Below are 27,997 nucleotides of genomic sequence, written 5' to 3' on the forward strand. Positions count from 1 at the left end.
CCAATGCTTTCACCCTACATTCCTCTGCCAGTGATACCCCTCCTCTCCCCCCTGCCACTTTCCTCCTGCTCATTGTACTCACCCCATTCTCCCCTCTGATCCAGGGTACTCACCCCACACTCTTCCCCGCTCCCACCCCCATCACCTTGGTGCTCTTACAATAGCTGACAACCTTTGAGTTCCAGTCCCCCTGAGATTGGTGTAGATTAGCAAAGGGGGAGGGATTCATGCAAACTTTCCCCCCTCCCTTTCCCCTGTTTTGCCCCCCTCTTTCACACATGCACGCGCTCACTCTTTCTCCCCACTCCAGGGACAACCCCCAACTCTCTCCCCAGCCCTGGCCCCACCCATTTCTAAGCCTCCCAGAGGCTTAGAGATGGGTGGGGCCAGGGCACTTCCATGGACCAGTTCAGCTTCCCTTTCCTGTGGCCCACGCCTCTGTCCCCTTTCCCCTACTTCACCTGGCCAACGCCTCCACGTCCTTAATCCAACCTGCAAAGGAAGATTCAGTTGCAGCCGTTTCCCTCCAACCCAACAGTGGGATGACAGCCGTAGCTTTCCGGTATGTCTCCAGAGAGCCCCTGCAATTTCAAGCAAACCCCAAAGTTCCCCGTTTCACCCTGAGAGTTGGCCGGATAGGATCACCATACGTGGGCAGTGAAAGGCTTGTGCCCTTACCAGAAACCCCTGGAAGAATCTACCGGTATTTGGCAGCAGGAGTGCGGCAATGGCGCTGGGGGGGGGGGGGGTGGCAATGCATTGTGTCGCCTCCCCTGCATCCGTCTCCCCCCCCCCACCCCTTCCCATCACTACTGTCCTTGTAGAAATGTTTAAGGTCACAGAAACAGCAGTCATTTCAAATAGCACCCTCTTCTCACCTGCTACCTGCATCCAGCTGAACAAACAAAAATGCAAAAAGAGATCTCCGGGTGCCCCCTATAGCCTGGCGCCTTTGAATTCCCCTCCCCCCCCCCCCCCCCCCGCCCCACTAACCCACTGGAGCATGGTCACCTAACCCACAGGCCGATACAGTACAGTGCGCTCTGGCGGAGCGCACTGTTAACCCGTGATTGGACGCAAGTTTGACGCACTAGCTTTACCCCTTATTCAGTAAGAGGTAATAGCGCGTCAAAAACACGCATCCAACCCCCCCCGAACCTAATAGCGCCCACAACATGCAAATGCATGTTGATGGCCCTATTAGGTATTTCCACACGATTCAGAAAGCAAAATGTGCAGCCAAACCGCACATTTTTCTTTCATAAATTAGTGCCTACCCAAAGGTAGGTGCTAATTTCTCCGGGCACCGGGAAAGTGCACAGAAAAGCAGTAAAAACTGCTTTTCTGTGCACCCTCCGACTTAATATCATGGCGATATTAAGTCGGAGGTCCCGAAAGTTAAAAAAAGTTAAAAAAAAAAAAGTGAAATCGGCCCGCGGCTTGAAAACCGGACGCTCAATTTTGCCGGCGTCCGGTTTCCGAACCCGTGGCTGTCAGCGGGATTGAGAACCGACGCTGGCAAAATTGAGCGTCGGCTGTCAAACCCGCTGACAGCCGCCGCGGGCCCTCATCTAAATACAGAATCGCGTGCACGGGAGAGTGGCCTGCGCGCGCGTGCCGGGAGAGCGGCTTTTACTGTGTGTGATCGGTGAACTGCTGTCTTCCCAGAACACCCCTGAAAAGTAAAGCAACTTGGGCTGTGTGCAGAGACTTGGCAAGCTGGGCTTTACACAGAGGGAGGGACGCGGGAATGCTGCACATTCCTATGAGAGTTTGTCAGTGTCAGCTCTAGAGGGGCAGCTAGTTCCCTCCCAGAGAAGAGTAGACACCAGCCCAGCCAGCGGCTGACGTCAGTCACAGGAGGTGGAACTGCTCGCTTGCCACACATTAAAAGGAAACGGTAGTGCTTGGAAGTTGCTTTGTTCGTACCAGCCAGCCTTTTGAGTAGGGTGACAACTTTTCCTGGGATTAATGCAGGGGGAAGCAAAAACACAGCCTGCCAGGTAGGTGACTGCACTGTTCCTTCCTCTGTCTACAGGCGAGGCTTCTCTGCCATGCTATTTCTAGATAGGTGTGCTTGTGTGTATGTTTTTCTAGTTTATTTCTGTATAGACTTTTTTCTTTTTTACACTTAGCTATTGCAGGCTAGAGCCCAGAGCTTTGATGAGCGGTGCTGCACTGTATTCACACCCCCCCCCCCCCTCACCCATTCCCAGGCATCTGTTCTTCCCTTTCTCCGGCATCCACTCCCCTCTGTCTCTTCACCCTCCTTCCCTGGCATCTACTCTCTGTTCTACTTCCCAAACCCCCTCCTCCCCCTTTCCCCAGCATTCTCTCTCTCCTCCCTGAGTCTTGCTCAGAATCTGCTCCAAACTGCATGAGCGATTATTCTTCATTGCAACATTTACCAGGCAGGACGTGCAGTCCCACAAGTAGTGCTGGCACAGATAAGACAGATAAGCCAGAGTAATTGATAGACATGGGATGGGCTCCCTTCTGTAAGGGCCAATGTGCAGCCGCTAGAAGAATGCCCCATGGTCATGGCCTCGCACATCTTACAAAGAACAGTGCACCTTCCGGCATTACATTATTTCCGGGCAGAATGCCTTTGTTAGCATTTATTATTTTAGAAGTTATTCATAGAAACATAGAAATGATGGCAGAAGAAGACCAAACGGCCCATCCAGTCTGTCCAGCAAGCTTTCACATTTTTTTTTCTCATACTTATCTGTTACTCTTGGCCCTTATTAGTAATTTTTTGGTTCTAGTTACCTTCCACCCCCGCCATTGAAGTAGAGAGCAGTGCTGGAGCTGCATCTAAGTAAAGATCTAGCTTACAGGCTGATACAGTACAGTGCGCTCTGGCGCACTGTTAACCCGCGTTTGGACACGCGTTTTCGATGCGCTAACTTTACCCCTTATTCAGTAAGGGGTAATAGTGCATCAACGCGCGTTCAACCAACCCCCCCCCCCCCCCCCCCCGAAACTAATAGCACCCGCAACATGCAAATGCATGATGTTGGCCCTATTAGTTATTCCCGCGCGATTCAGGAAGTAAAATGTGCAGCCAAGCTGCACATTTTACTTTCAGAAATTAGCGCCTACCCAAAGGTAGGCATTAATTTCTCTCGGGACCGGGAAAGTGTACAGAAAAGCAGTAAAAACTGCTTTTCTGTACACCCTCCGACTTAATATCATGGCGATAATAAGTCGGAGGTCCCAAAAGTAAAAAATAATTAAAATTTAAAATCAGCTCGCGGGTTGAAAACCGGACGCTCAATTTTGCCGGCGTCCGGTTTCCGAACCCGTGGCTGTCAGCAGGTCCGAGAACCGATGCCGGCAAAATTGAGCGTCGGCTGTCAAACCCGCTGACAGCCACCGCTCCTGTCAAAAAGGAGGCGCTAGAGACGCACCTCCTTTTACCACGGGCCCTAATTAGCATATTTTTATTTACGCTGGCCTGTGCGTGCGCCGGGAGAGTGGGCGCTCGCCCGCTCTCCCGCGTTTCTTTCTGTATCAGCCTGATAATTGGTATGGGGTAGTAACTGCTGCAATAAGCAAGCAACTCCCATGCTTATTTGTTTACTCAGCCTGTGCCATTCAGTCCTTGTTGGTTGTTGTCTGAATATAATTCCTCTTTTCTTTATTCCCCCCTGCCGTTGAAGCAGTGAGTTGCGCTGGATATGTATTCCAAGTGAAGTATCAGTATCATGTGTCCAAGTATCAGTACCAGTATCATGTGGTGTGATATGGTACAAGCAATTGCATTCTATGGCTGTGAGCTGGGGTGTGCCTTTAGCAGTGTGGCAGGAGTAACTGGGCAGACTGGATGCGTCAAGTGGTATTTTTCTGCCGTCACCTATTCTTTTACTCCCCTCCCCCACCCCCACAAGGTTTGCAGCATCACTGCAGTAAGAGTAAATGCATTAGATTACTTTCATGGTCATTTACCAGGACAGTCCCAAAGATATTTCTTTGTCACTATTTGATTTTAATTAAAGGGCACTGGTGTGCTGGAGGGGGCTCACATGAGTCCCTTGTTATGTTATTTAATGAAAACAAACGTGGTCTGCCTGCGCAGTGTGGAAGCTGGAGAAAGCCACTGCTGTTTTAAAGGGGGGGGGGGGGGAGGGGGTTGTAAAATTGCCCGGTGGAGTCCCTCGCTTCCCATTTCTTCAGCTGTGTCATGGCCCCCCCAGCTCCTAACACGTTGCTCTTAATGTCAGGACAGAAACAGCGCTGCTTAAAATTCATTCCAGGACCTGGGGAATGCCTGGTACTGCTGGTAGCGGCAGGGAGAATGGAGGGGAAGTCCTCTCTTCCTGGTCTTGCCCTGGGAATCTATGATCCAAGAGAGTGGCAGGGCCCCCGGAACGTGCCATCTGACGTCACTGCATGAATGATTTACAGAGAAAGTAGAATTTATTTCAGTGTTCCTACTATTTACTTACATGGGTACCTTTATATTTGTATGTGCACAGGGGGGTCATTTTCAAACGGTTTTCAGGTGGAAGTCGCAGGTATGGGTGAAAGCAGTGTTTTGTAAAAGCCTGAAGCGTGCATGCACTTGCAGCGCTGTGCGCAGGGGTGGACTCTAGCTAAATATCAGCCAGGGGGATTTTTTTTTTTTTTTTTAAGCAGGCCCATGTGATTCAACGACTCCCAAAAGCACCTCAAGCTGACCCTAGAGAGGCACATTATGTGACCTGGAACACATTTTTAGCCAAAAAAAATCTCTGCTCACCCCTTCCCCAATTTCCCACTTCCCTTCACCCAATCCTCAAATTCCTTCTTTAATCCCCTAACCCCCCCACTCCAGCTTTTTTTGCAGGTAACCTTAACCTACCTACAGGCTGTAGCCGGTGCATTCAGCTGCTGGGCTCTGCAGCCCCTTGGTGTCCTGGTGATAGTGGGAGAGCTGCAGTGTGATGGCCCCAGCCAGCCCCTCGCTCTCCTTCACAGCTTTTTTTTTTTTAAACTCTACCTGATTCACTGAGGCCAAACAAACCCCCAATTTCTTGTCCCAGGGCCGTGCTGTTTTCAGTCCCAGTGCTGCCTGCCAGTGCTTGCAAAACTTACTCCCAGGGGGGGAATTCTGCGCAAAAACATTTTAAATTCTGCGCACAAAAACTTAAAATTCAGCAAGGTTCTGCACACTTTATATTGGTCAAAATAACACAATTTACACGACAGTCTTTAAGTAATTACATTTTAAATCAATGCAAAAAAAAAGTTATTACTGGAAGATGAGGAATTTTAAATATTTTGAGCAGAATTGCCCTAGAAATTCACTGCAAGAGAGTCCCTGAAGTGGTGGAGGGTCTGGGGGAACTGGGGGAAGGAAGTGCGGGCGAACTGGGGGAAGCATCCACAAACCCAGCGATTAAAAGTGGGCGCGCGCAAGTATTTTTCATAAGCCGAGTGCGCGCACGCATGCTTCATGATCTACTGGCCCTCGTGCGAAAGCTGTGGCAATTCCGCGCATATCAGTTATGTCGGGCATGAAAGGCACGCGCAAACTTTTATATAAAACAGATCTGGAAATTATGTGGCTCTCTGTATTAAAAAAAAAAAAAAGTGTGCGCTTCTAGAAATTATGTGGCTCTCTGTATTAAAAAAAAAAAAAAAGTGTGCGCTTCCAGAAACATACATGTACACTTTCAGGGCAGAGATACATGGTCTTGTAGAAACTGTGCAGCTCCCACCACACAGTTTGTATAATGGGTTATCCGTGTATGTTTAGAGTCCTCTCTTTATTTCCTTGTATCTCTCTGTTCTCACCCCCCCCCCCCCCCCGGGTACCAAGCACCGTCCTGCCTCCAGTTCCCTTCCAGCAGCCAGGGCAAACCAACCTTCTTCCCTGCACCGGCTCCACCATTCCTGTCAAGCACAGGTGGGAGAATTAGCTTTTCTCAATTCTGTCCTCTGCTCTCCCCGCCTCACCCATTATTTTCCCATTTTCACAGCTAAGGTTTGCATTTGTTTTCCCTTGTCCGCCCACTCTCCACAGATTGTTAATGATTTACCAGACGGAGCCCTCTCACTCGCGCAGAATTATCAGCAGGGACGCAGTAAAAGCTGCAGGTGCTTCTAGGATTGCCAGCTGATTCAGGCTCATCCAGATTTGATCTCATTATGGCAGTACTGTGACTTGAAGCCCCTAGGGTTGCCATCTGACCCAGGCCTAGTTTGATAGCATGTAGGCTAAGGAAGTTTTTCCCAACCTTTTAAGCTCAAGGAACACTCACGTTAATACAACTGCTGTGTGGTACAGCAGCCTCAACGAAGAAGGCAGTATGGACATGGACAGGAATCATATGGCCCAAAAAAAAAGAGCTAGGGAAGCAGTGAATGCTCCACCAGTGTCTCTTCCAAATTTTAAACAAAGGGAGCAGAAAAGCACATGAAACTGTCACAGTGGATTCCCCCCCCCCCCCCCCCCCCCCAGACCACCAACTAAGTGGATGTGGTTATATGCACATAAAGAAAGATAAATATGCATACACACAGCATGCAGATAACCGCTGCTAGTTTTCTTCCTCCAGTTGTTACCCATGCATTTCCCCATTGCCATCGCTGTGGCTGATCTGACACCAAAGGATTACATTTGTGGCTTACCCACAGCGTCAACATATTTTTCAATAATACTTCCTTGGACTTCAGCCAAGGCCCTTGCCTTGTACGTAGAACTGTCTCGCCATCGGGCCTCCTCCTGTCTCCTTCTGCTGCTGCTCCCTACTCTTTTTAACATGGGCGCATCGCCCACCTGCCTCAGCCCCCTCACCAAGGAGCTGCTTCTGCTCCCTCTGCTCTTTACTGCCTGCAGGCTCCTGCTTCTTCTCTACCCTAATCTCCTCATCCTTCTTGGACTATGCCTCTGCCCTAGCCTGTCCCTTGCCATAAACAGACCTCCCCTCTCCCAGGCTCCAGCTCCCTCTCCTTGCAGGAGAAATCCATGCAATGCGGGAAGTTGCTCAGCCAGCTACCGTGACTGCCCAGGCTTGCTAGAGTGCTGCTGCTGCTGCTCCCAGAACTCAGGGGGAGTCGCACTCGGAACCTTCCAGTGCACGCTCTTCCAGTCTCACTCAGCCTGGGGCTAGGAGGACTCAAAAGGAGGAGGCTCAGGAGGGGGAAGGGGAGGGGGGGTCTGCTGCACAAAGTGGGTCCTAGCTATCCGCGCCCTGCACACTCTGGGACGCATGCTGCAGCGAGGAGGGAGAGGCAGGCGTGACTACATGCACTCAAGAGAGGAGCTCCTGCACGTTTAAGAGCCACCTCTGTGTCTCTTGTTGTGCCCGGGTTGCTTGTCGGGACCTGAGCATGAGGAAGTGTTAACCTTTGGGGCACACCTGACCAGATCCGATGGCACAGTGATTGGCTACACCCACATTCTCAGAGGCAGGAATCAACATTTTTGCCAGCTTCAAAATTTCCCTTTCAGGCATCTCACCTTTAAAATCATTTAAATAAAACATCCCTGTAATGGCCCTTGGGCATTCCTTGGTAGTAGTGCAGTACAGGTTAGGAAAGAGGGGAGGCATCATTCAGTGCAGCCCTCCCATTGAGGGATCTGGGATGGATGCCTCCTTGAGAGAATTTGAAAGCAGCGCCCTCCTGAGAGCCCTGGGGGCAGTGCAGCTTTGAGCTGGAATTAGGAGGAAGTGGGGGAGCTTAGCTCTCGGTTTGGAGTTTGAGGCCTACCTCTGGAAGGCAAGGCCTGCCTTCTGTTCCTGGGGAAGGTCAGGGAGCATCCCTTCCAGTCCACTTACTGGCTGGCTGGGCAACTTCTCGGGGTTCTTTGGGGATCTTCAAATAATCTTTCTTTGTAAGAAGCCTGCGAGACTCCTGGGTGTTGCTTGGGGAGAGGGCACAGGGCCCACGACTGGGAAGACCTGCCCCACTGCACCCTCTGTGAGGGCAAGAGGAATGGTGGTGACCCGCTGCAGCGACCTTCTGGTGTTTGGATTAGCTTTGGGGAGGGAGGCATTCCAGTAATAGAGTTTTCTGCTGCCTTGCAGTCCCTAATTTCTTTTCCTCACACAGATATACCCGTTCTCAGTACGTTTTTCTTAGTCTGGTTTTCTGAATGTTCCATTCTACCCCCGCCCTGAACTGCTTCAGAGGGGGGGCGAGTTGTAAATATTTTCAAATAAATAAATGAATACATTTTGGTTAGAAGAGGAAGAGCTTTGCCGCTCCTCTTCCTGGCCCCCTGCCGGAGGAACAGCCAGAGCTGCGGGTCCCAAGTGGATCCCTTCCGTGGTGGGATTCAGGAAAGTGAAAAGACGTTGAGAGAGAGAGATACTGGAAAACTGTAAGACCAACGTGGGAGAGAGAGGAGCATAAGAACATAAGAAATTGCCATGCTGGGTCAGACCAAGGGTCCATCAAGCCCAGCATCCTGTTTCCAACAGAGGCCAAAACCAGGCCACAAGAACCTGGCAACTACCCAAACACTAAGAAGATCCCATGCTACTGATGCAATTAATAGCAGTGGCTATTCCCTAAGTAAACTTGATTAATAGCCAGTAATGGACTTCTCTTCCAAGAACGTATCCAAACCTCTCTGCGGAGAGACTGTTAGCGATTTTTTGTTTTTCCCCGGTGGTGGAGGGTTTTTTTCCTGCCTACACAAGGACCCCCCTGGCCACCTGGGAATTTCCCCTATCCAAGCCCTGGAGAGTGAAGGCTTCCCATGCCCTGGTGGTAGAGACCCATGCACCGAAAGAGGAAAAGACTGTGAACAGAAAAGATCATCTGCGGTGCTGAGAACTGTTTAATTGTGCCCTTTCACAAACCTGATTCATCGACAGTAAAGTTTATGTTTGGACACTCAACCAATGGTGACGTGTACCTCTCCCTGGGAAAGGATTTATAGGGTCTTCCCTGACATCTAGGGCCTTGGAAGCTAGGTTATTCCGCTCCGCATCCCCCTGTCAGTAAAAGAATCCAGGCCCTGGGGAAAAAGATGTGTGCAAGAAAGTTTGAGTTAGCATTGGGCCCCCAAGAGAACTACAAACAGCTTTTAAGGATCCATTGTGTAGTATGCACCTGGAGATGGGGTTACACACATAAGATGTTGCTTCTGTTCACAAGGTTGAAGTTTTATCTTTTGTTCAGTAAAGTCTTCATCAAGTTGATCAGCTACTGCCTCAATTGTTTTTTAATAAAGACAACAAGCTTACAACATTTTATGTTCCTCATGTAGCAATTTTGTCATAAGAAAAAGGCTGTTTTGGGGGAGGGGTTTCCTTTTTACGCTGTGGCTTGCGAATACAGGAAACCCCTGCCTGGTCCTGACCTCCTGCCTCAGCAACCACCTCCTTCCTCTAAAAGGCTGATGACAGCACATGGAGGTCTAGCAAACCCAACCAGCAGAAGTTGCTGGGGCACACTCAGCCACTAGGGTTGCTGAGTCACGTGGCTTCTGATTTACTAGATTTCAATCATTTATGTGTTCTGTGCCTTACATTTATGGAGTTTTATTTTGTAATGAGAAATCATCTCATAAAGGCACCGCACAGATGGAGAAAAGAAAGTTCACGCTTGCATCTCAATTCTGGTCAGCAGCTCTCTCTCAGAGGGGCTTTTCCCGCCACACCTTAAGTATGCAGAAACATAGAAATGATAGCAGAAAAGGTCCAAATGTCCCATCCAGTCTGTCCAGCAAGCTTATGCCAGTATCTGCCACGCTGTGCAGGTTACCCCCATGCTTATCAGTTTCTCAGACTGTAAAAGTCCAGGACCCTCATTGGTTGCTGTCTGAATCTAATTCTCCTTTACCCCTTGCCATTGAAGCAGAGAGCAATGTTGGAGTTGTATCAAAAGTTTCAGACCTATTGGTTAAGGGTAGTAACTAGGGATGTGAATCGGGCTTCTGACAATTGAAAATATCGTACGATATTTTCAAAATCGTCAGAAATCAGGGGCTCCCCAAAACCAATAGGAAAACCCCACTAAATTGTTCGTGGGGGTTCTCTTATCGTTTTGGGGGAGGGCGGGAAAAACGGCACACAAAAATAACCCCTAAACCCACCCTGACCCTTTAAAACTAATCCCTTAGCTTCCCCCACCCTCCCGACCCCCCCCAAAAAACCTTTTACAGGTACCTGGTGGTCCAGTGGGGGTCCCGGGAACGATCTCCCGCTCTCGGGCCGTCGGCTGCCACTAATAAAAATGGCGCCGATGGCCTTTGCCCTAACCATGTGACAGGGTGCGGGCCATCCAGTGCTCCTACCATGTGACAGAGGCCGGCCAATGGCACGGATACCCTGTCACATGGTAAGGGCAAAGGCCATTGGCGCCATTTTTATTAGTGGCAGCCGATGGCCCGAGAGCGGGAGATCGCTCCCGGGACCCCCACTGGACCACCAGGTACCTGTAAAAAGTTTATTTGGGGGGGGTCAGGAGGGTGGGGGAAGCTAAGGGATTAGTTTTAAATGGTCGGGGTGGGTTTTTTGTTTATCGGCTCGGGCGCAGCCGATAAACAAAACCGCGATCGGGCCAGACGAAAAAAAAAACACGATGTGAACCGGAATCAGAACCGATTCCGGTTCTGATTCACATCTCTAGTAGTAACCGCCACACCAGCAAGTTACTCCCATGCACTCTTTCCTTCATTTCCATCCTCTAACCTTTAGGGATCCACAGTGTTTATCCCAAGCCCTTTGAATTCTTTTCATCTTCAAAACCTCCTCCAGAAGGGCATTCCAGGCATTCACCACCCTTTCTGTGAAGAAATATTTCCTGACATTGGTTCTGAGTCGTTCTCCCTGGAGTTTCATTACCCCTAGTTCTACAGATTTCTTTCCAATGGAAAAGGATTAATGATTGCACATCTGATTAATGATTGCACATCTGAAGGTCTGTATCAAATCTCCCCTGCTGCTCCTCTCTTCCAGGATGAACATATTCTGATCCTTCAGCCTCTCTTCATAAGTCTTCCAATGAATAATTATCCCACTTGTGATATAATGCGTTTGACTTTTGATGTTCCTATTTCAGAAAAACCTTGTGTTGGCGGAAAAGTGAGATATTCAACATCATACTAAAGTGAATATATTCCCTCTGTCAGTTTAAAGCGCGAATTGGAAGCCCCTGAAGCAGGCATCCAAAACGTGATATCACGTCGGGCCTGGGCTTGCTGAGCATTCTTCTGGGGAATTTATATTATTTTTATAAGCATTTAAAAAATTGTTCTGTTTAAAAGGAATTGCCACCAACGGACTGATACTTATTTATGACCCTTAGCAGTGAAAATATTGAATTCAAAATTATGTTCAGCATCATCAGGGTATTATGATGGTCCAATTTTATTAAATGTAAAGGTTTTTCTGCTAACACTCCATTGTGTGATTATGTGATATTATTAAGCTCTGACTTTCTCTTAGCATCATAGAAACATAGAAATGACGGCAGAAGAAGACCAAACGGCCCATCCAGTCTGCCCAGCAAGCTTCGCACTTTTTTTCTCATACTTATCTGTTACTCTTGGCTCTTAGTAACCATTTGGTTCTATTTCCCTTCCACCCCCAACATTAATGTAGAGAGCAGTGTTGGAACTGCATCTAAGTGAAATATCTAGCTTAATTAGTTAGGGGTTGTTACTGCCGCAATAAGCGAGCTACACCCATGCTTATTTGTTTACCCAGACTATGTAATTCAGTCCTTGTTGGTTGTTGTCTGTATATAGATCCACTTTTCTTCATTCCCCTGCCATTGAAGCAGAGAGTTATGCTGGATATGCGTGAAGTATCAATCTCTCTCCCCTGCCGTTGAAGCAGAGAGCTATGCTGAATATGCATTGCATGCATCCTTTTTCCAGCGAAGGACAAATGTAGACCATCCTTACAGTATAACCTTTTACTGCTCCATACTTGGCCCCAGCCATCAATGTAACCAAAACTACTTGCTTTACACCATGTTTTGAGTCAGAAATTTAAGTTATCTGTTTGGCAGAGCCTTTCCTTCCCCTTTCCATGAACATGTAATAATGCTCTTTGCCATGTGTCTAATCTTCTTCCCTATGTTTTGGAAATCTTTCTGTACTAAAAGGATCCCATGTCTGGCAAGATCATTCGTCCCCAGATGGATGATAGCATTGATACTGGAGTCTTTACTTTCTTCTGTAATTGCGTTGACGCGTTGACTATCTGGTTGGTATTTCTACTGACTGAGGATCCTGGAAGGCATTTAACTGTTGTTTCCCCATCAAAATGATTACCCAAATCGATTCCTCTGATGACCGCGTCTCCCAGCAGAAGCGGCTTCCTTTTATGACCTTTGATAATGTTTAAGGATTTCTGGGTACACAAGGTGACTACGTCCCTTTCAAACATCAACTAATTTTCCATTCCTATTGCTTCTTCGTTATCCAGTGCAGAAAATGTATTATGTAAAGGTAATGGTGGGGGAGCATTTTTTATCCAGATAACTATAGACTATTAGCAAATTGCTTTGATTTTTCTTAGACTATTGCAATGACTTGTCAGTTGGACTTCCTGGGAGGCTTTTGTGCAAACTACAAGTTATGATTGTGTTATCTGGGACTCTTCCCGTAGGCTCGGCTGGGCCACTTTTGCGTCACCAGAGTGCAATGTAATATCTTGACTCTTTTTCTCAAGGTGCTGGAAGAAAATGGCCCCCTCCTATGTTGAGAAGAGAATTCACTGGTATTGTCCAGAGGGAAAATTTAGGTTGCCCCACATGGCATTGCTTGAGGTTCCTTCTGAGAAATTTGCAGAAAAAGATGGCACCATAGCACATTTTCCCCTGTGGTACTGCAGCTCTGGAATCAGCTATACATATTAGACTGGAACTCAACCACCTTTTAGGAAGCAGCTAAAATCCATTGAGAGTGAGCAGGTTGAGGTCTGTGGTACCGCTCGTTCTTGGTGGCACTGGCTTTTTATTCTTACTGTTTGTATCATTGCACTTTATTTCTTTTATTGTACTCCACTTTGGGTGGCCTGTGTTTGGTCAGGTAGGTGGGTAGTAAGTATTTTAAATAAATACAGACATGGTTTTTCTGGTCATTTTGATTCCTTTCCTTTCTTGCTTCAGGCAGACAGGGCTATGGAAGTGAAATCATTCTGTTAGCCTTCTCCGATGACTTACCGATAAGACTGGAATGGGATAAAGGGAATGATTGCTTAATGGTCTTACAGACCGTGTATCCGCATTTAACTGGATCATGTTAGTTTGTTGAATAAGCTTCACACATGGATATGGGAGAGAAATTCCTAAATTGGTTTCGATCCTTTTGGGGGACTCGTACCCAGAATGCTGTGGTGGGAGATTGCCGTTCCTCTGCAGATCAAGGAACCTGAAGGGTATCACCAGGGTCTTATATATTATTGCCTTGTTTGTTCAATCTTTTTCTTACTCTTCTGGGTCATATTATATAGAGCTTTAATATAAAATCTTTCTATTATGCAGCTGATTTACAGCAATATTTGCCACTGCATGCTAATCCCCCTATTAGCTATGCAAGATCTATGTATCTGCCTTTTGGATCGGCTACAAAGGAACCTACTGCAAGTAAGTAATATCTTTGTACCACGCACTTTACGAGTGCTTCCTATCACTGTGCCTGCTGCTGGGCTTCTCGGAAGGCGGAGCTTTGTAACCCCACCCACCATGCTGACTTCATCATTGCAGCGCCTCCGGACCGACAAAAGAGAGCCTGTTGGGGAGACTTGCTTTGCCACTTTTCTCCAAGTGCTGAATGCTGCTGGCTTGCTGCTATTTGCTGCTGATATCTTTGCACAACACACTTTATGAGTGCTTCCTATCACCGTGTCTGCTGCTTGGTAACCTCGCCCACCACTCTGACTTTACCATTGCAACGTCTCCGGACTGACAAAAGAGGCAGGCTGCTGGCGAGGCCGATTGATTGGACTTATGGCTTGTAGCTTGGGCTTGTGTTACTTTTTTCTTTTTATGGATCAAATTGCCTATAATAATCCTGTTATCTGTGGTAATGGCCGCTATAATGGTGATAGCTCATTTAAAAAATTGAATTTGCTGCCGCATTCATCTATGCATCGTGCGCCACCATGTATTCCTTTTAATCTCATTTGACTGAATGTTGCAGTTTCTGTCACCGTTATTTATTTATTTAATTTATTTATTGGATCTTATATACCGACACTCGGACTCCATCGCAACGGTTTACGACAATAAATACATTATAAACAGTAAAACAACCAAGTAAAACATAAAACAATATAAAACTCAAAAATTAAAACTGAAAGCGACATTTCATAAATGGTCCTAAAATACATCAAAACACCTGTTCAGACTTCCTCCTTTCTCCTAGAATGAGTTATTCTGAAATCCTTAGTACATAAAATTCTCCATATGGATGCCCCTAAATATTTGTCAGATTTAATCAAGAACCTGAAAGGAAAGCACAGACCCTAATTTTTACAGGCATGAGCCCAACTGAGGTGGCTCTCATTACTTGGATCAAATTCGTCAGGTCCCACAAAGCATGTGACCTTCAGGGTCTTACAAGGAAAAATTAAGCCTCAACCTCCGACTGGCTTCTCACCGGTATCTGCCACCCCTCTTCCAGGCTTAACCCACTAGGGGCACACTGCTTCTGGTGTTCACCGCCTCTGGGGTAGGCGTCACCGATTCTGCCATCCTCTCTGCTGCTCATTTGGGCTGGGCATTGGCTACACACACACCTCTCCTCATAGAAAAGTGTCTACTTCGCCGTTACCAATGCATCACTGCCTCATGACTCCCAAAAGCCCTCCACAACCTTTACTGATTCACTCTCCAGGAAACATGGCGGGTTGCAGCGTCTAGCCGTTCCAGGGACACCGGAGGACTTTGGCAGGAGGATGCCTTGGCAGCCAATCTTCCAGCGGTTGAAGAGGGAGGTGCCAAAGAGGTAAAGAGGGTGGAGAGAGGGCGTCGGGAACCGACGGACACAACATGTACTAGCTCCCATCACATGTGCAAGTGTGTTTTGAAAGATTTTTGAGGCCAGAGGTCAGCCCCTGTGCTGGGACTCCAGCAGAGGCAGGAATCCATGTCAGGTTTTCCTGCAATCACCCTTTATCTATACTGTTACAAGCTCAAAAGCACGTGGGTGGGGAGCTAGCCTCGTAGCTTCTGGAGATGATTTGTCCAGCATAGGGACACTAAAAGTGAGGTGACCAGCCCCTGGTCCTGGTTTGGGACAGTGCAACAACATTTAAAATGTATATAAATAAAATAGATGCAGCTGACACCTCTGCCCTATAATCAGCTGAGAATGGCAGCGCTATAGAAGCTAAAAAGGTTTATAAAAGCAGCACTACTTGAATGAGCGGGGATCTGCTCCCTGAAGAAAATGGTCGGCACTGGGGACTTTGGGGAGAGCAGAAGTGCTGATAATCAGTTCTGTCTTCCTCCAAAGGATTTGTGGTGGAGCCAGCCTGCACCAGAGGGGAACAGCTACAGGAACCAGTAGCATTGCTTTTATTGTGTTCCTGAGGAGATTTGGAAGCAGAAGGAGGGAAAAAAAAGAAGATTGATTCCAGTTTCCAGAGTGACTCCTGTGTCCTGCAAGGTAAACACAAAGGGCCAGATTTTCAAAGGGTTACGCGCGTAACCGCTCCTGCGCGTGCCAATCCTATTTTGCATAGGCCCGGCGATGTGCGCAAGCCCTGGGCTGCACGTATGTCCCGGGGCTTTGTGAAAGGGGCGGGGGTGGGACCGAGGCCTCCGCACAGCGGTCGTGCCGGGTGATCGCACACCGGGACTCGGCCAGTGTGTGCAACCTACGCCTGCCTAGAGGCAGACGCAACTTATTAAACAAAAGTTGGGGTTTTTTTTAGATAGGGCTGGGGGCAAGTTAGGTAGGGGAAGTGGGGGGAAGGTGGGGGGGCGGAAGGAAAATTCCCTCCGAGGCCGCTCCGATTTCGGAGCGGCCTCGGAGGGAACTGGGAAAGCCATCAGGGCTCCCCTAGGGCTCGGCACATGCAAGGTGCACTAGTGTGCACCCCCTTGCGTGTGCCGACCCTGGATTTTATAGCATGCGCGCGGCTGCCCTCGCATGTTATAAAATTGAGTGTACATTTGTGCGCGCTGTGTAGCGTGCACAAATGTACCCCGCGTTCGTAGGTTTTAAAATCCGGCCCAAAAGGGACAAGGTAGTTAATGGTAATATCTGAACAGGAACGCAGTTTAATAGAACCTGTTCTAGTTACAGAGAAGTGTTAAGATTGAAAGCTTTAAATGTATTTATTTGTTTTAATGATTGATATGCCATTTATTCATAGCTCTAAGCGGCTTACAAAGTTTACATACATAAATTAAACAACAGTAAAAAATAACAAGGAACACAACACAGTGACAAACAGCTGTTCCCCTGAAATTAAAGGCAAGGAATTTTTGATTATCCTTTGTTTTCTGTAGCTAGATATACCCAGTTCCACCAAGCCGCCAGAAAACCACACTAGAAAGATCTTAGGTTGGAAGATAGTGCCAGGGAGGCAGTCTTTATTTCTGATTTCTTATAGATTGGAATTGTTCCCCCCCTCCCCTCCACGGAAGTGGAAACCGACAGAGAAAGGCCCAACGCAAAAACCATAGGACCCATCGCTGAAGGAGACATAACTGTGTCTGAGACCATCTCACAGCAGCAGAGCTCAGACCCAAGACATCGGGAGCATAAATAAGTGTGTGACACACATCTGAGGGATATAACCTAGGTCTGCCCAGATTAATAAAAATCACTGAGCTTAGTAGGAAAGTGACAGAAAAAACACACAGAAATAGAAAACACAGAGAAAAAGACAAATACATACAGCCAAGCAAGACAAAGATACTTCCATAAGAGGGACACTCTCTTTTTATTTCAGCAGAGCATGGATGAGAAAATATAACCCAGAAAGACTCCCATTTCTTCAAATACAAGTTTGGGATACATCTAGAGTAAATTAAAAGTGACATTTATCTGACTCTGAGTTGTATCCCGCTTGAAGTTCTACAAGAAAGAGAATAAAATTAATGATATTGATTTAGTACTGCTATATGTGAAAGAAAAGTTTTAAAGCATTTACATTCTAAATATTTGTTTAATTGTTGATTAATATAAAATAATAAAAAGAGCGGATCCAAGATGGCTGCTACAGAACTTGCAGCGTGATCATCGGTTCTTCTTTCTAACATTTTTTTATTCAATATGCCTCATATTGGCCGAAAATGAAGAGCGAAAGAGAGGGCTGGCCTCTGCCTTCGCTTTGGAGCACTCGTCTGTTGGCCCCATGGACGCCCACGTTATGCACAGAAGAGTTGAGGGACTGAGGCTCAGGAAGTTGTACAGGCCTCTCCCCTGGGCTTGTCCATTTCACTTTCCCCAGTTGAAAGATCTACTCCAGCTACCCGTGAGTACCCGAGTCCCCGAAACGTCGTTGGACCAGGCGCAGGCTGATGATGCCGCTTGCTGGTGAGTACTCTGCAGGGAAATGCGATTTTGGAGACCCTGGTCAATTGGCGGGTTTATCGCCTGTGGGAAGCTAAGTTTCAGAGCTGGGAAGATTTCCACCTTTTTCAACTCCAGCTGTGGATGCCTTGACCACTGTAAGACAATGCAAGCCGGCAAGGCCCCCTCGGATAACCCTGGATTCAATTTGGGGGGGCAATAGAAGGTCTTAACGTCTCAATTTTTATGCAGATAAATTATATTCTATCTAAAACTAATGAAAATAAAAGCAGGATACGAGTCTTAGAAAATTCCAACGCTACTATGTTACAACAGATTGATGGGATTAAAAAAAAAAGTGGACATATTAAAAACTTCCAAGAATTCTTAATTAAAGAAAATCAGGTTATAAATAATAAATTGGAGAACCTGGAAAATTCTGTGCAGGGTAAAAACCTGCGCATTATAAATTTTCCTACAGTGCCTCATATTTCAGCTAAAGAAATGTTTAAAAGATATTTAACTGAGGTTCCTAAAGTGTTGGGATCATGCAGTTCCTCATTGTCTAAATCATTCTTATCTACCCCCATACAAGAAGGGGTCTATGTCCAGACTGGAGATCAAGGTATGGAATTGTTGGAACCATCTAGGCGGGACCTTTCGAAAGTTCTGGAGGCTTCGAGTACTGACTTGGTGGAACCTGCCACAATGATTGTGACTCTTGTTTTGGCAGCAGACCATGATTGGATTCTCAGACTGTTTTTCAGGCATCGTTCTGATACTTTTTAAAATTTGAATATCAGGATCTTTCCGGATGTGTTGAGAGAGACTCAAAAGAAGATGAAACCAAGTCTTGCTTCTTAGACCCAGAGTACTCCAGATTGGGAGTTGTTTTTTTTCTTTAAAATTTCCTTGCAAGTGCTTTATTAAGTGTAAGGGTCTTTCCCTCGTCGTCTTTATGCCTTCTCAATATTTATGTTTTTGAGCGACAAGGTGGTCCAAAGTGCCCCAGTTGTGACTCCTGATTCTGCTTGATTCCATAATGGAGGCTGTCAGATCTTTATGTAAAGATTCCGACGCTTTTTGTACTGTTATTTCCTGGGTGGGTAATTGCAGCTGCTTATTGTTAATTATAGGGATTGTGATATGGATCTGGTATGGACTGAAGGAAGAAGGAGTTAAATGCTTACCCTGTTTAAATTTTGCTTATATTGTTTTCTTACTCCCTCTTAACCATGTTGTGTGAAGATTATTCTTCTAAAATATTTGAAATTGCATCAAAAAAATGAATAAAGAGGGGGATTTTTCTTGCAATATTGTTTCACTGATTCCTATTTTAAAAACTTGAAAATGTGTTCTTATTTATTGCAATTCCTAATCCTTTTCTTTTTAGAAAAATAACATTTGTTAAGCCTGTTACCTCGGGAATTGTTTATTACAGAGCTTCTCCAGATTACATCCTCCTTCAGAATGCTTATCCTAACTTCACCCCGCTTCCTCTCTCTATCCCCAGGAGACTTTGCTGGGTGGGGTTTGTAAATAATACTCTATGCTTAGGGCCAGGGACACAAGAACACTTAGACTCAGTAAAAGGTATAAAGTAATTTTATTAGGCATTATAAGTGTTCTTGGGAGATGCTGGATACTGGGTGCCCTTAGTTTTACAAACTGACCAGCATCTCATTGGATACAGGAAGTGACCCTTCTTTTATAGACAAACATACAGTATTGTAGAAGTTTCTAGACTTAAGTGACTACCCAGAGAATCATTTACAGAGTCATATCATGCTGTTGACATGACAACCTATTGCTGACCTGCCCTGAGTAGTTTTTTCCAGGCGTAGCCCATTTGCCCTCACTCTCCAGATAATCCTTTGTTCTGCTAATTATCTTGTCCAGTGAGATTTTAACAGAATAGTGCCTGAAGCTCCCGCCGTGGTTTCTTCTTTGTGACCCAATGACTAGCCTCACCTTTCTGGTGCCAGCTTGTCAGCCTGTTGAGGGACATTCTGCAATGTCATGCTCATAAAGTCACTCAGAGTTCATTCAGCCCCAGCAGGCTAAAGAATAGCAGAGACGTCTGGGTATTTTCCTTCTCCATGTTGGTTTTATGTTCAGCCATACTTCTCAGGTTTTGGACCCCTTTTCTGCACAGGAGCCCAGTAGGGAAGAGGGCATCAAACAGTACCCCCTGTGAGGTTCATCTAGAAACATTTAACAACCCACCAACCTCATCCACAACAGCGGGAGGTGGTCTCTGCCACAGGGAGGTGCCGTTTAGGCACGTGATGGGCCATGTGGATTTGAAGAGGATACCCTCTTGGAGAGTGGAAGAATTATATTAAGTCACAATGTGTCTAATATTAAAAAAAATGCCTTTGGTCTATTTTGCAGATTTCCTCACAGTATCTGCTTATTTTATCTGCCTATACTGTTTATTTTTGCTGAGATCCTTATCGTATCTGATCATGTATGGTGCTAGTATAGCTACTGAAGGGGGTGAGTTTGGGGACCCTGGTGGATGGTCACTATGGAGGTTTGGGGGGGGATCAAAATATGTTAAGGGTGGGGAGAATGTGATGGGGGAGCTCCTGAAGTAAGGTGATGGTATTATTGCAGTGGTTTAATGATGGGATTGACGTCTCTATTTATTTATTTATTTATTTATTTTAATTTTTTCTATACCGGCAATCGTGATAACATCACATCAAGCCGGTTTACAATAAACAATGGGGTAATAACCGGAACCAAGAACAAATATGTAATATACATATTATAAATGCAGTTACAATAAACAAGGAAACATGCAACTGGGAGTAAGAAGAAGAAAAGATAGTAACTTTAACATGGTGTATAAACCTGTAGAAGGTAAAGTTTAAAAAAAAAAAAAAAAAAAAAAAAAAAAAAAAAATTAATTGTATAATTTACAATGAGTTGTTCAGTTCAAAAATGCAGTTTTTAATAATAAAGAAGAAATCATAAGTAATGAAGATACTGGGTGTTTATAAAGTTTAGAAGAAGATTATCAGGATGGTTATAAAAGAAAATTGTTGCTTGGAATTTGAAAATCAGAGAGAATTATTTTTAGTCTGAGTCTGGGAAGGCTTGTTTGAAAAGCCATGTTTTGAGTCTTTTTCTGAATGTTAATAAGCAGGGTTCTTGTCTAAGTTCCGTTGGTATGGAGTTCCAAAGAGTGGGTCCTGCTGTGGAGAAAGCCCTATCTCTATAAGTTATGTGGAAGGAAGTTTTGGAGGGCGGTACCTGCAGAGACTCTTTGTAGTACTCTCTTATGGGTCTGGAGGAAGTATGCTTTATGAAAGGGATTTGTAGGTTGAGAGGAGCGATTTGTTGGATGGATTTATAGATTATGGTGATTGACTTATAAAGAATTCTGAAATGGATTGGCAGCCAGTGTAAATCTTTAAGGATCGGGGTGATGTGCTCTCTTCTCCTTGTATTTGTTAGAATTCTAGCTGCCGTATTTTGAACCATTTGTAGCGGTTTGGTATGTGCTGATGGGGTACCTAATAATAAAGAATTGCAATAGTCTAGCTTGGAGAAGATTATTGCTTGTAGGATAGTCCTGTAGTCATGAAAGTGGAACAGTGGTCTTATTCTTTTTAGAACATTCAGTTTATGGAAGCAGTCTTTAGTGGTTTGATTTATGAAAGCTTTTAGGTTAAGCCTATTATCGATTATTGCGCCCAAATCTCTTACTTTTATTGTTTGTAGATTAGTTGGAAAGATTGAGGGGGTGTGGCTTATTTCAGATGATATGAGAAGAAGTTCTGTTTTTGAGGAATTTAGGATTAAATTCATACTGGAAAGGAGGGAGTTGATTTCTTGCAGACAATATTCCCAAAGATCGAGGGTTTTTTTTATGGATTCTTTGATTGGTATCACAATCTGGACATCATCTGCATAAAGGTAGTGTTTAAGGTTCAAATTATTTAATAGATGGCAGAGAGGGAGGAGGTAGATGTTAAAGAGGGTGGGAGAGAGGGATGAACCTTGGGGAACTCCTTGAGATGAAGGGTAGCATTTAGATTCTTTACTGTGTATTTTTACCTTGAAGCCTCTATTTTTCAAGAATGAGTGGAACCAGGACAGTGCAGAGCCTGTTATGCCGATGTTCAATAGTTGGTTAAGGAGCATGGAGTGGTTAACAGTATCAAAGGCGGCTGAGAGGTCCAAGAGAATCAAAAGGTAGGACTGGCCTTTATCTAGGCCTAGGATGAGGTAGTCTGTTAAGGAAATTAGTAGAGATTCTGTGCTTAACGATTTCCTGAAGCCATATTGTGAAGGGTGGAGAATTTTGTGGTCTTCCAGGTAGTCTGATAATTGAGAATTAACCAATTTTTCCATGACTTTAGCAATGAATGGGAGGTTTGAGATAGGGCGAAAGTTGGAGGGGTTGTCTGGATCTAACTTTGGGTTTTTTAAGAGCGGTTTGATTGATGCCATTTTGAGGTCGTCAGGGTAGAGTCCTTTAGATAAAGAGCAGTTTATTATGTCTGCCAGAGCTTTGGATATGGTGTCCGGAATAAGGAGGAGTAATTTGGAAGGGATTTGGTCTAATGGGTGTATCGATGGTTTCATCTTTTTCAGTATTCTAAGGATCTCAGAAATTGTAATTGGTTCAAATGAATTGAGTGAGATGTGTTTGTTATGGTGTATATATGTGCTGTGTGAGGAAGAAGTATTGGGCGAATTTTTAGAAAGGAGGTTAGCTATTTTGTTGTTGAAGAAGAGAGCGAGCTCCTCTGCTTTTTCTTGTGCTTTGTTAAATGGAATGTCAGGAGTTTGGATTTGAGTTAAATTAGAGACGTAGGTAAAAAGGGCTTTAGCATCAAAGATCATATGATGGATCTTATGAGCATAGAAGTCTCTTTTGATTTTTTGCAAGGAATTTTTGTAGTTGTGGAGAGCAAGTTTGTAGGTAGAAAGGGTGGACGCTGAAGGAGATTTGCGCCATTTGCTTTCTTTCCGTCTGAGGGAAAGTTTTAGATTTTGTAGTTCTTCATTAAACCAAGGTTGTTTTTTTGGAATGTTGTGTTTTAGTTTTTTTGTTATTAGAGGACAGAGTTTATTAGCTGCAGTTTCTGTAATATTATTCCATGAGTGAAGTGCTGAATTTGGAGAGGAAAGGTCCATGTGGGGTAGTTCTAAGACTAGGTGGTTGTGGAGGTCCTCGGATGCACAAATTTTCCTGTAGGAGAATTGTTGAGGAGGGGCGGGGTGCTGTTTTTTTTGTGCCAGTGTGATGGTGGTTGAGATTAGCGAGTGGTCCGACCAGGGTATTGGTTTGCAGATCGGTTGAGTTGAATTAGCAATACCAGAATTGGTGAAGATAAGGTCCAATATATGACCTGCTTTATGGGTGGGTTTCTTGATAATCTGATTGAAACCTAAAGCAGACAAGGCGGTAATGAAAGTTTTCCCATTTGTAGATAGAGATGGATTGTTGACATGTAAATTGAAGTCACCAAGTATAATTGCTGGAGAATCTAAATTAATGTGGGAGACTATTAGTTCCAGAAGAGGAGAGGCATCTAAGTCAAGAAGGCCTGGGGGAGCATATACAAGAAGGATTTGGAGATGGTTTGATTTGAAAAGGCCTGTTTCCAGTTTGGTAGAAGAGTTAACAGAGTATTGGGTGAAATTCAAATCTTTTTTGGTAGCAAGAAGAATTCCTCCACCTTTTCTTTTCTGTCGGGGAATGGAGAAGAAGTCATATGAATGAGTAGGTAATTGGTTAATTAGAGCAGTGTCTGTTGATTTGAGCCAAGTTTCTGTTATGGCGCAAACGTCTGGATTTTCTTCTAGGAGAAGATCATTGAGAATGGGGGTTTTCTTAGTGATGGATTGTGCGTTGAATAGAAATAATGAGAATAATGTTAGTCCAAGCAATTGTGTAAAAGGGGAAGCCATGATGGGGATGAGGGCTTTATAGGTGTGAGGATGAGAAGTCCCAAGATAATTACTAATTGCATTGTGTCTTCTGTGATGAAGAATCGGAATTGGGAGACCGCGGAGCATGATGGTTAGAGTATGTCAGAGGTCTAATTGTTATTGTAGAAGAGTAATGTTAGAGATCTGCTATGTGAATGGTGTAGAGAGGTAGGAATATTCACGGTGGTTGATTGTGATTGAGGCTTGAGTGAGAGGTGGAGTATGATTGAGGGTAGCTTGTAGACTTAGAGAGTAGATGAGTGAATTAAAGAACTGGTAGTTGAAGATGAGATGTGGATGTTCAGGATCAAACTTCACGTGCTTGTTGAAAGCTGAGTGCTTGGAGGTTGCTGTTTGATGCTGGTTGAAAGCTGAGTGCGGTAGTACACTTTTCTGGACGTTCTGCAGTGTAGGAGCAGGAACTAGGGTTGTAAATGGGCCTTTGATAGATTTCAACAGCTCCGAGTTGGAGGGAGCGATTGGACTCTCAATGATGTGGGGTGGGGAGATTGACCAGCTTGAGAACCTGAAGGGCTGAGCCGTATCAGGTTCCTATATAGGGGCTGTCCTGCGGGGCTACACTAAGGGGCACACAAAGGGGCAGGCCCCTTTGTTGTGCTCCTTCGGTGCGCGACGCAGGCGCGCGGCGCCTGGGTAGCAGTGAGTTTAAATGTCCCTCTCAGCGTCTGATAGGCCGAGATCAGAAAGTGGGCGGGACTTCGGGCTGACGTCGGCAGCGTGATCGGTGGCCGGATTCGCCGGGGGCAAGGGAGAATCGAATGGCCTTACCCCGACGGGTCTGGGCGCCGATCGCGCAGGCCTCTCTCCTCTCGATCACGGCAGCAGCGGCAGCAGCAGCAGCGGAGGTCCGTAGATGTTTAAGGAGTATGTGTCCGAAAGAGAGTCTTCTGAAGGAGAGTGGGGCACAGGCTCCGCCCTGGTCTATGTTCTTTACCTTTCTGAATGTTAACACGACAGGGCAGTGAGTTCATGGGTCCAAGCACCTGACAAAGTGCCTAGCTCCCCAGTTGAAAATAAATACCCCTGGGGTCTGGAGAGACCCCCTAACCCACCCTGCTGCCCCAAAACATAGAAACATGATAGCAGAAATGGACCGAATGGCCCATCCAGTCTGCCCATCCATCCAGTTAATTTAGCATTATAATTCTCATCACTTCCTCAGAGATCCCCTGTATTTTTCCCATGCTTTCTTGAATTCAGGTACTGTTTTTGTCTCCATCACTTCCACTGGGAGGCTGTTCCATGCATCCACCACCCTTTCTGTAAAGAAATATTTCTTAAGATTACTCCTGAGTCTACCCCTTTTCATGACCCCTTGATCTAGAGCTCCTTTCCGTTGAAAGAGGCTCACCTCCTGTGCATGGAAACTTTTGAGATATTTAAATGACTCCATCATATCTCCCCTATCTCGCCTTTCCTCTAGGGTATACATGTTTAGATATGCAAGTCTGTCCCCATATGCTTTAGAATGAAGACCACTGGCCATTTTAGTAGCCACTCTGGACCAACTCCATCCTGTTTATATCCTTTTGAGGGTGCGGTCTCCAGAATTGTACTCAGTATTCCAAATGAGGTCTCACCAGGGACCTATACAGGGGCAATATCACCTCCCTTTTTCTGATGACCATTCCTCTCCCTATGCAGCCAAGTATCTTTCTGGCTTTTACCGTCACATTATCCACGTTTGGCCACCTTAATATTATCAGATACAATCACCCCCAGATCCCGCTCTTCCTTTTTGCTTAGAAGAATTTCACCTCCAATACCATACCTCTCACATGGGGTAGATTTTCAAAGGGATACGCGCTTAACACCCGAAAAGCTGCCCCAAGCTGCCCCTGCGTGCGCCAAGCCTATCTTGCATAGGCTCGGCAGCACGCGCAAGCCCCAGGATGCATGAATGTCTCAGGGCTTTCAGAAATGGGCGGTCCGGGGGCAGGGCTGGGGGTGTGGCGGTGGTCCGGGGGCGGGGCTGGGGGCATTCTCAAGTCCTCCGGCACTGCGGCCACGCCGGAGGTTCGCGCGCGCAAGACGTAACTTTTGAAACAAGGGTAGGCAGGGGGATTTAGTTAGGGCTGGGAGGTGGGTTAGATAGGGGAAGGGAGGGGAAGGTGGTGGGGAGCGGTTGAAAGGTTCCCTCCGAGGCCGCTCCGATTTCAAAGCAGCCTCGGAGGGAACGGAGGCAGCCTGTGCGGCTCGGTGCGTGCATGTTGCACAATTGTGCACCCCCTTGCGTGCGCCGACCCTGGATTTTATAACATGCACGCCGGGTTGCGCGAACAAATCTGCGCCTTAGGGTTTTGCCCCTGACCCTTAGGTTTTGCCCCTGCCCCTTAGGTTGTGCCCCTGCCCCTTAGGTTTTTGCATCCTAAAGGGTAGATTTTAAAAACATATGCGTGCACCTCCATTTGCTCACGCTACCCAGCGTGCACACATGGACGTGTGATTTTATAACATGCATGCAGCAGTGGGCGCACGTTATAAAATATGGGCTGGCACACGCAGGGTGGGGTAGATTTGGCCAGTTTTTGCGCGGCGATGAGATTGGTCCTCCCTCCCTCCCTTCCTCTTCCCCGACCCCTTTTCAGGGCCTACCTTTTTTTATTTTCTTTATTTCAGAACTTACGTCACCCGGCACAACGGCAAATGACCGCTGTACCTGCTGCCTCCAGCTCCGCCCCTCCCCCCCCCCCCCCCCCCCCCCTTTTCTTGGGCCTGGCACTTCTGCGCATAACAGCAGTTACACGCGTGGCCGGGCCCTTTTGAAGATGCGAGCGGCGCACGCGCACGCGCAAGGCCCGGGCCACTCGCGTAACCCCTGTCTTCCCCGCGCAGGGGATTTAAAATTTAGCCGTAAATGCGTTACTCTGCCTTTTTTAGCATTAAATCTTGGCTGACCGACCTTTCCTCAAGCTTTGCTAGATCTCTCCTCATGTTTTCCACGCCTTCCTGGTTGTCCATCCTGTTACAGATTTTGGTATCACTGGCAAAAAGGTGAAAGAATAAAGGCACAGGCCCCTCCCTCCTACCCACCCAAAACCTGCCCCTTTTCACAAATTTCCCCAAGCAGTCCACAACCCCTCCTGGCCTCCAAGCATCTGATCCCCCTCCCCTCCCCTCCCCTCCTTGACCCCCAACCTAGCCCATCCCCCAACCATCCCTTGTCGTACCTTTGTATCCGTGATGGGCTTGTGGCACCCAGAATGCCCCTAGGCTCAAGACCCAGTGTCGGCACTTCAAAAATGTTACAAACTGGCTTGTGTGCTTCTTATAAACCTCCAGGGAACTTACTGTGACTTCGTAAATGGCCCCCTCTACGATGTTAACTTTCAAAGGGATGTGCAGGCAAACATGTGCGCGCGTTGGTTGCGCACCCAGGAATGTGGCTATTTTAGAACATGCACACGTTATAAAGTAGCCTAGCCAGGTGCACATGTGTGCTCAATTTTAAACGGGTACGCCCCTATGTGCGCAATTCCCGCTTCTACTGTGTAAGTGGGAAAATTTTAAAAGAGATGCATGCCGACACTGTGGCTAACGTTCCCAGTTCACCCAGTTAAGGAATAGGTCTTCCAAACCCCCTTGGTTAAACAGCTTCCTTCCTCCCCCACCCCTCCCCCATTAGCCCTGATCCTTAAAACCCTGGTGATCTACCTAGATTTGTTTTATCATTCTCATGTCATCATAGTAGAAGTAAAGTTATGCAGCAGGGGACCCCGTCGTGCGTTGGCTCGTGCAGGTATTTCCATGCAAATTTCAGATTGAAGCCCCGGAATGCCCATGTCCCGCCCCAAACCATGCCACGCCCCTTTTTCAGAAGTTCCGAAATGTGCGTGCGGCGGCATTTACACGCGTATCCATTTGGCTTTTAAAATCCACTCGTGCGCACTGGCCCGACATATTCGCGCATCCCCTGATTGCGCTCGTCTGGCTTTAAAATTCACCTTTAAGTTTGCTAAATCTAGCCAGTCAGATTTTAACTGACTAGATTAGCCAAATGTGCAGCTGAATGCCTATCCGGTTAGGTTCAGCTAAAAATGTAGCTAAAGAGAACCAGATCTCGTGGCTCCTGGTGGCAGCTTCGCCTAAGTGGTGACTCCTTGGTGGCAGCAGCTGGTAATTTCCAGCCCCAGAGGTTTGCTGCCCTCTAGCACAGTAGGTCTTTTTTTGTGTTCTGTGGCCTTGTACACAGACGAACGTTCCACGCCCAAGAGACTGCAGCCCTGATTATGGGAGAACACTACCCAACAGATCTCAATTAGAACAAATGATCTTGGACCCACTCCTCTACTGCATTCCTCCCGCATTTAAGCTCATGTCTTCCAAAGGTGCATGTACTGACCTCTTTGGAGCTCCTCTAAGGCCACAGACCTTCTGGGTTTCACCTCCCAAGTAACCAAGTTATGTAAATTAACCAAACCTAACAAATGCCAATATGCTTGTATGATGAATCTTAATTTGTGAATATCCTGAAAGCCAGCTCTGGTTTTGGCATCACTGCTATAAACTTCCTGTTTCTCACGGTTGTCTTCATGCGGTCTTGTATATCTTTACTTATCATGCCATGGCTTCTCTGGAACACCTTCTTCATTTTCCTCTGTG

General features: G+C 46.3%; 1 protein-coding gene and 1 long non-coding RNA gene across 2 annotated transcripts in view; both read left to right on the top strand.

Moving 5' to 3' along the window:
• Nucleotides 1–1,859: 1,859 nt before the first annotated feature.
• The window catches only part of LOC115073915 (interleukin-18-like), a 38,578-nt gene continuing 12,440 nt past the window's right edge, over nucleotides 1,860–27,997 (top strand). Inside the window, exon 1 of the mRNA XM_029572877.1 lies at nucleotides 1,860–2,003. Coding sequence (XP_029428737.1) covers nucleotides 1,972–2,003 — 32 coding nt within the window. The 5' untranslated portion in view covers nucleotides 1,860–1,971. The remainder of the gene's footprint in view (nucleotides 2,004–27,997) is intronic.
• LOC115073916 lies at nucleotides 13,548–19,952 on the top strand. Its single transcript, XR_003852152.1, has 3 exons — nucleotides 13,548–14,902; nucleotides 15,413–15,565; nucleotides 16,860–19,952. It is a non-coding gene; the product is annotated as an uncharacterized LOC115073916 (long non-coding RNA).

Source organism: Rhinatrema bivittatum, chromosome 12, assembly GCF_901001135.1.
Source record: "Rhinatrema bivittatum chromosome 12, aRhiBiv1.1, whole genome shotgun sequence".
NCBI classification, from domain to species: domain Eukaryota; kingdom Metazoa; phylum Chordata; class Amphibia; order Gymnophiona; family Rhinatrematidae; genus Rhinatrema; species Rhinatrema bivittatum.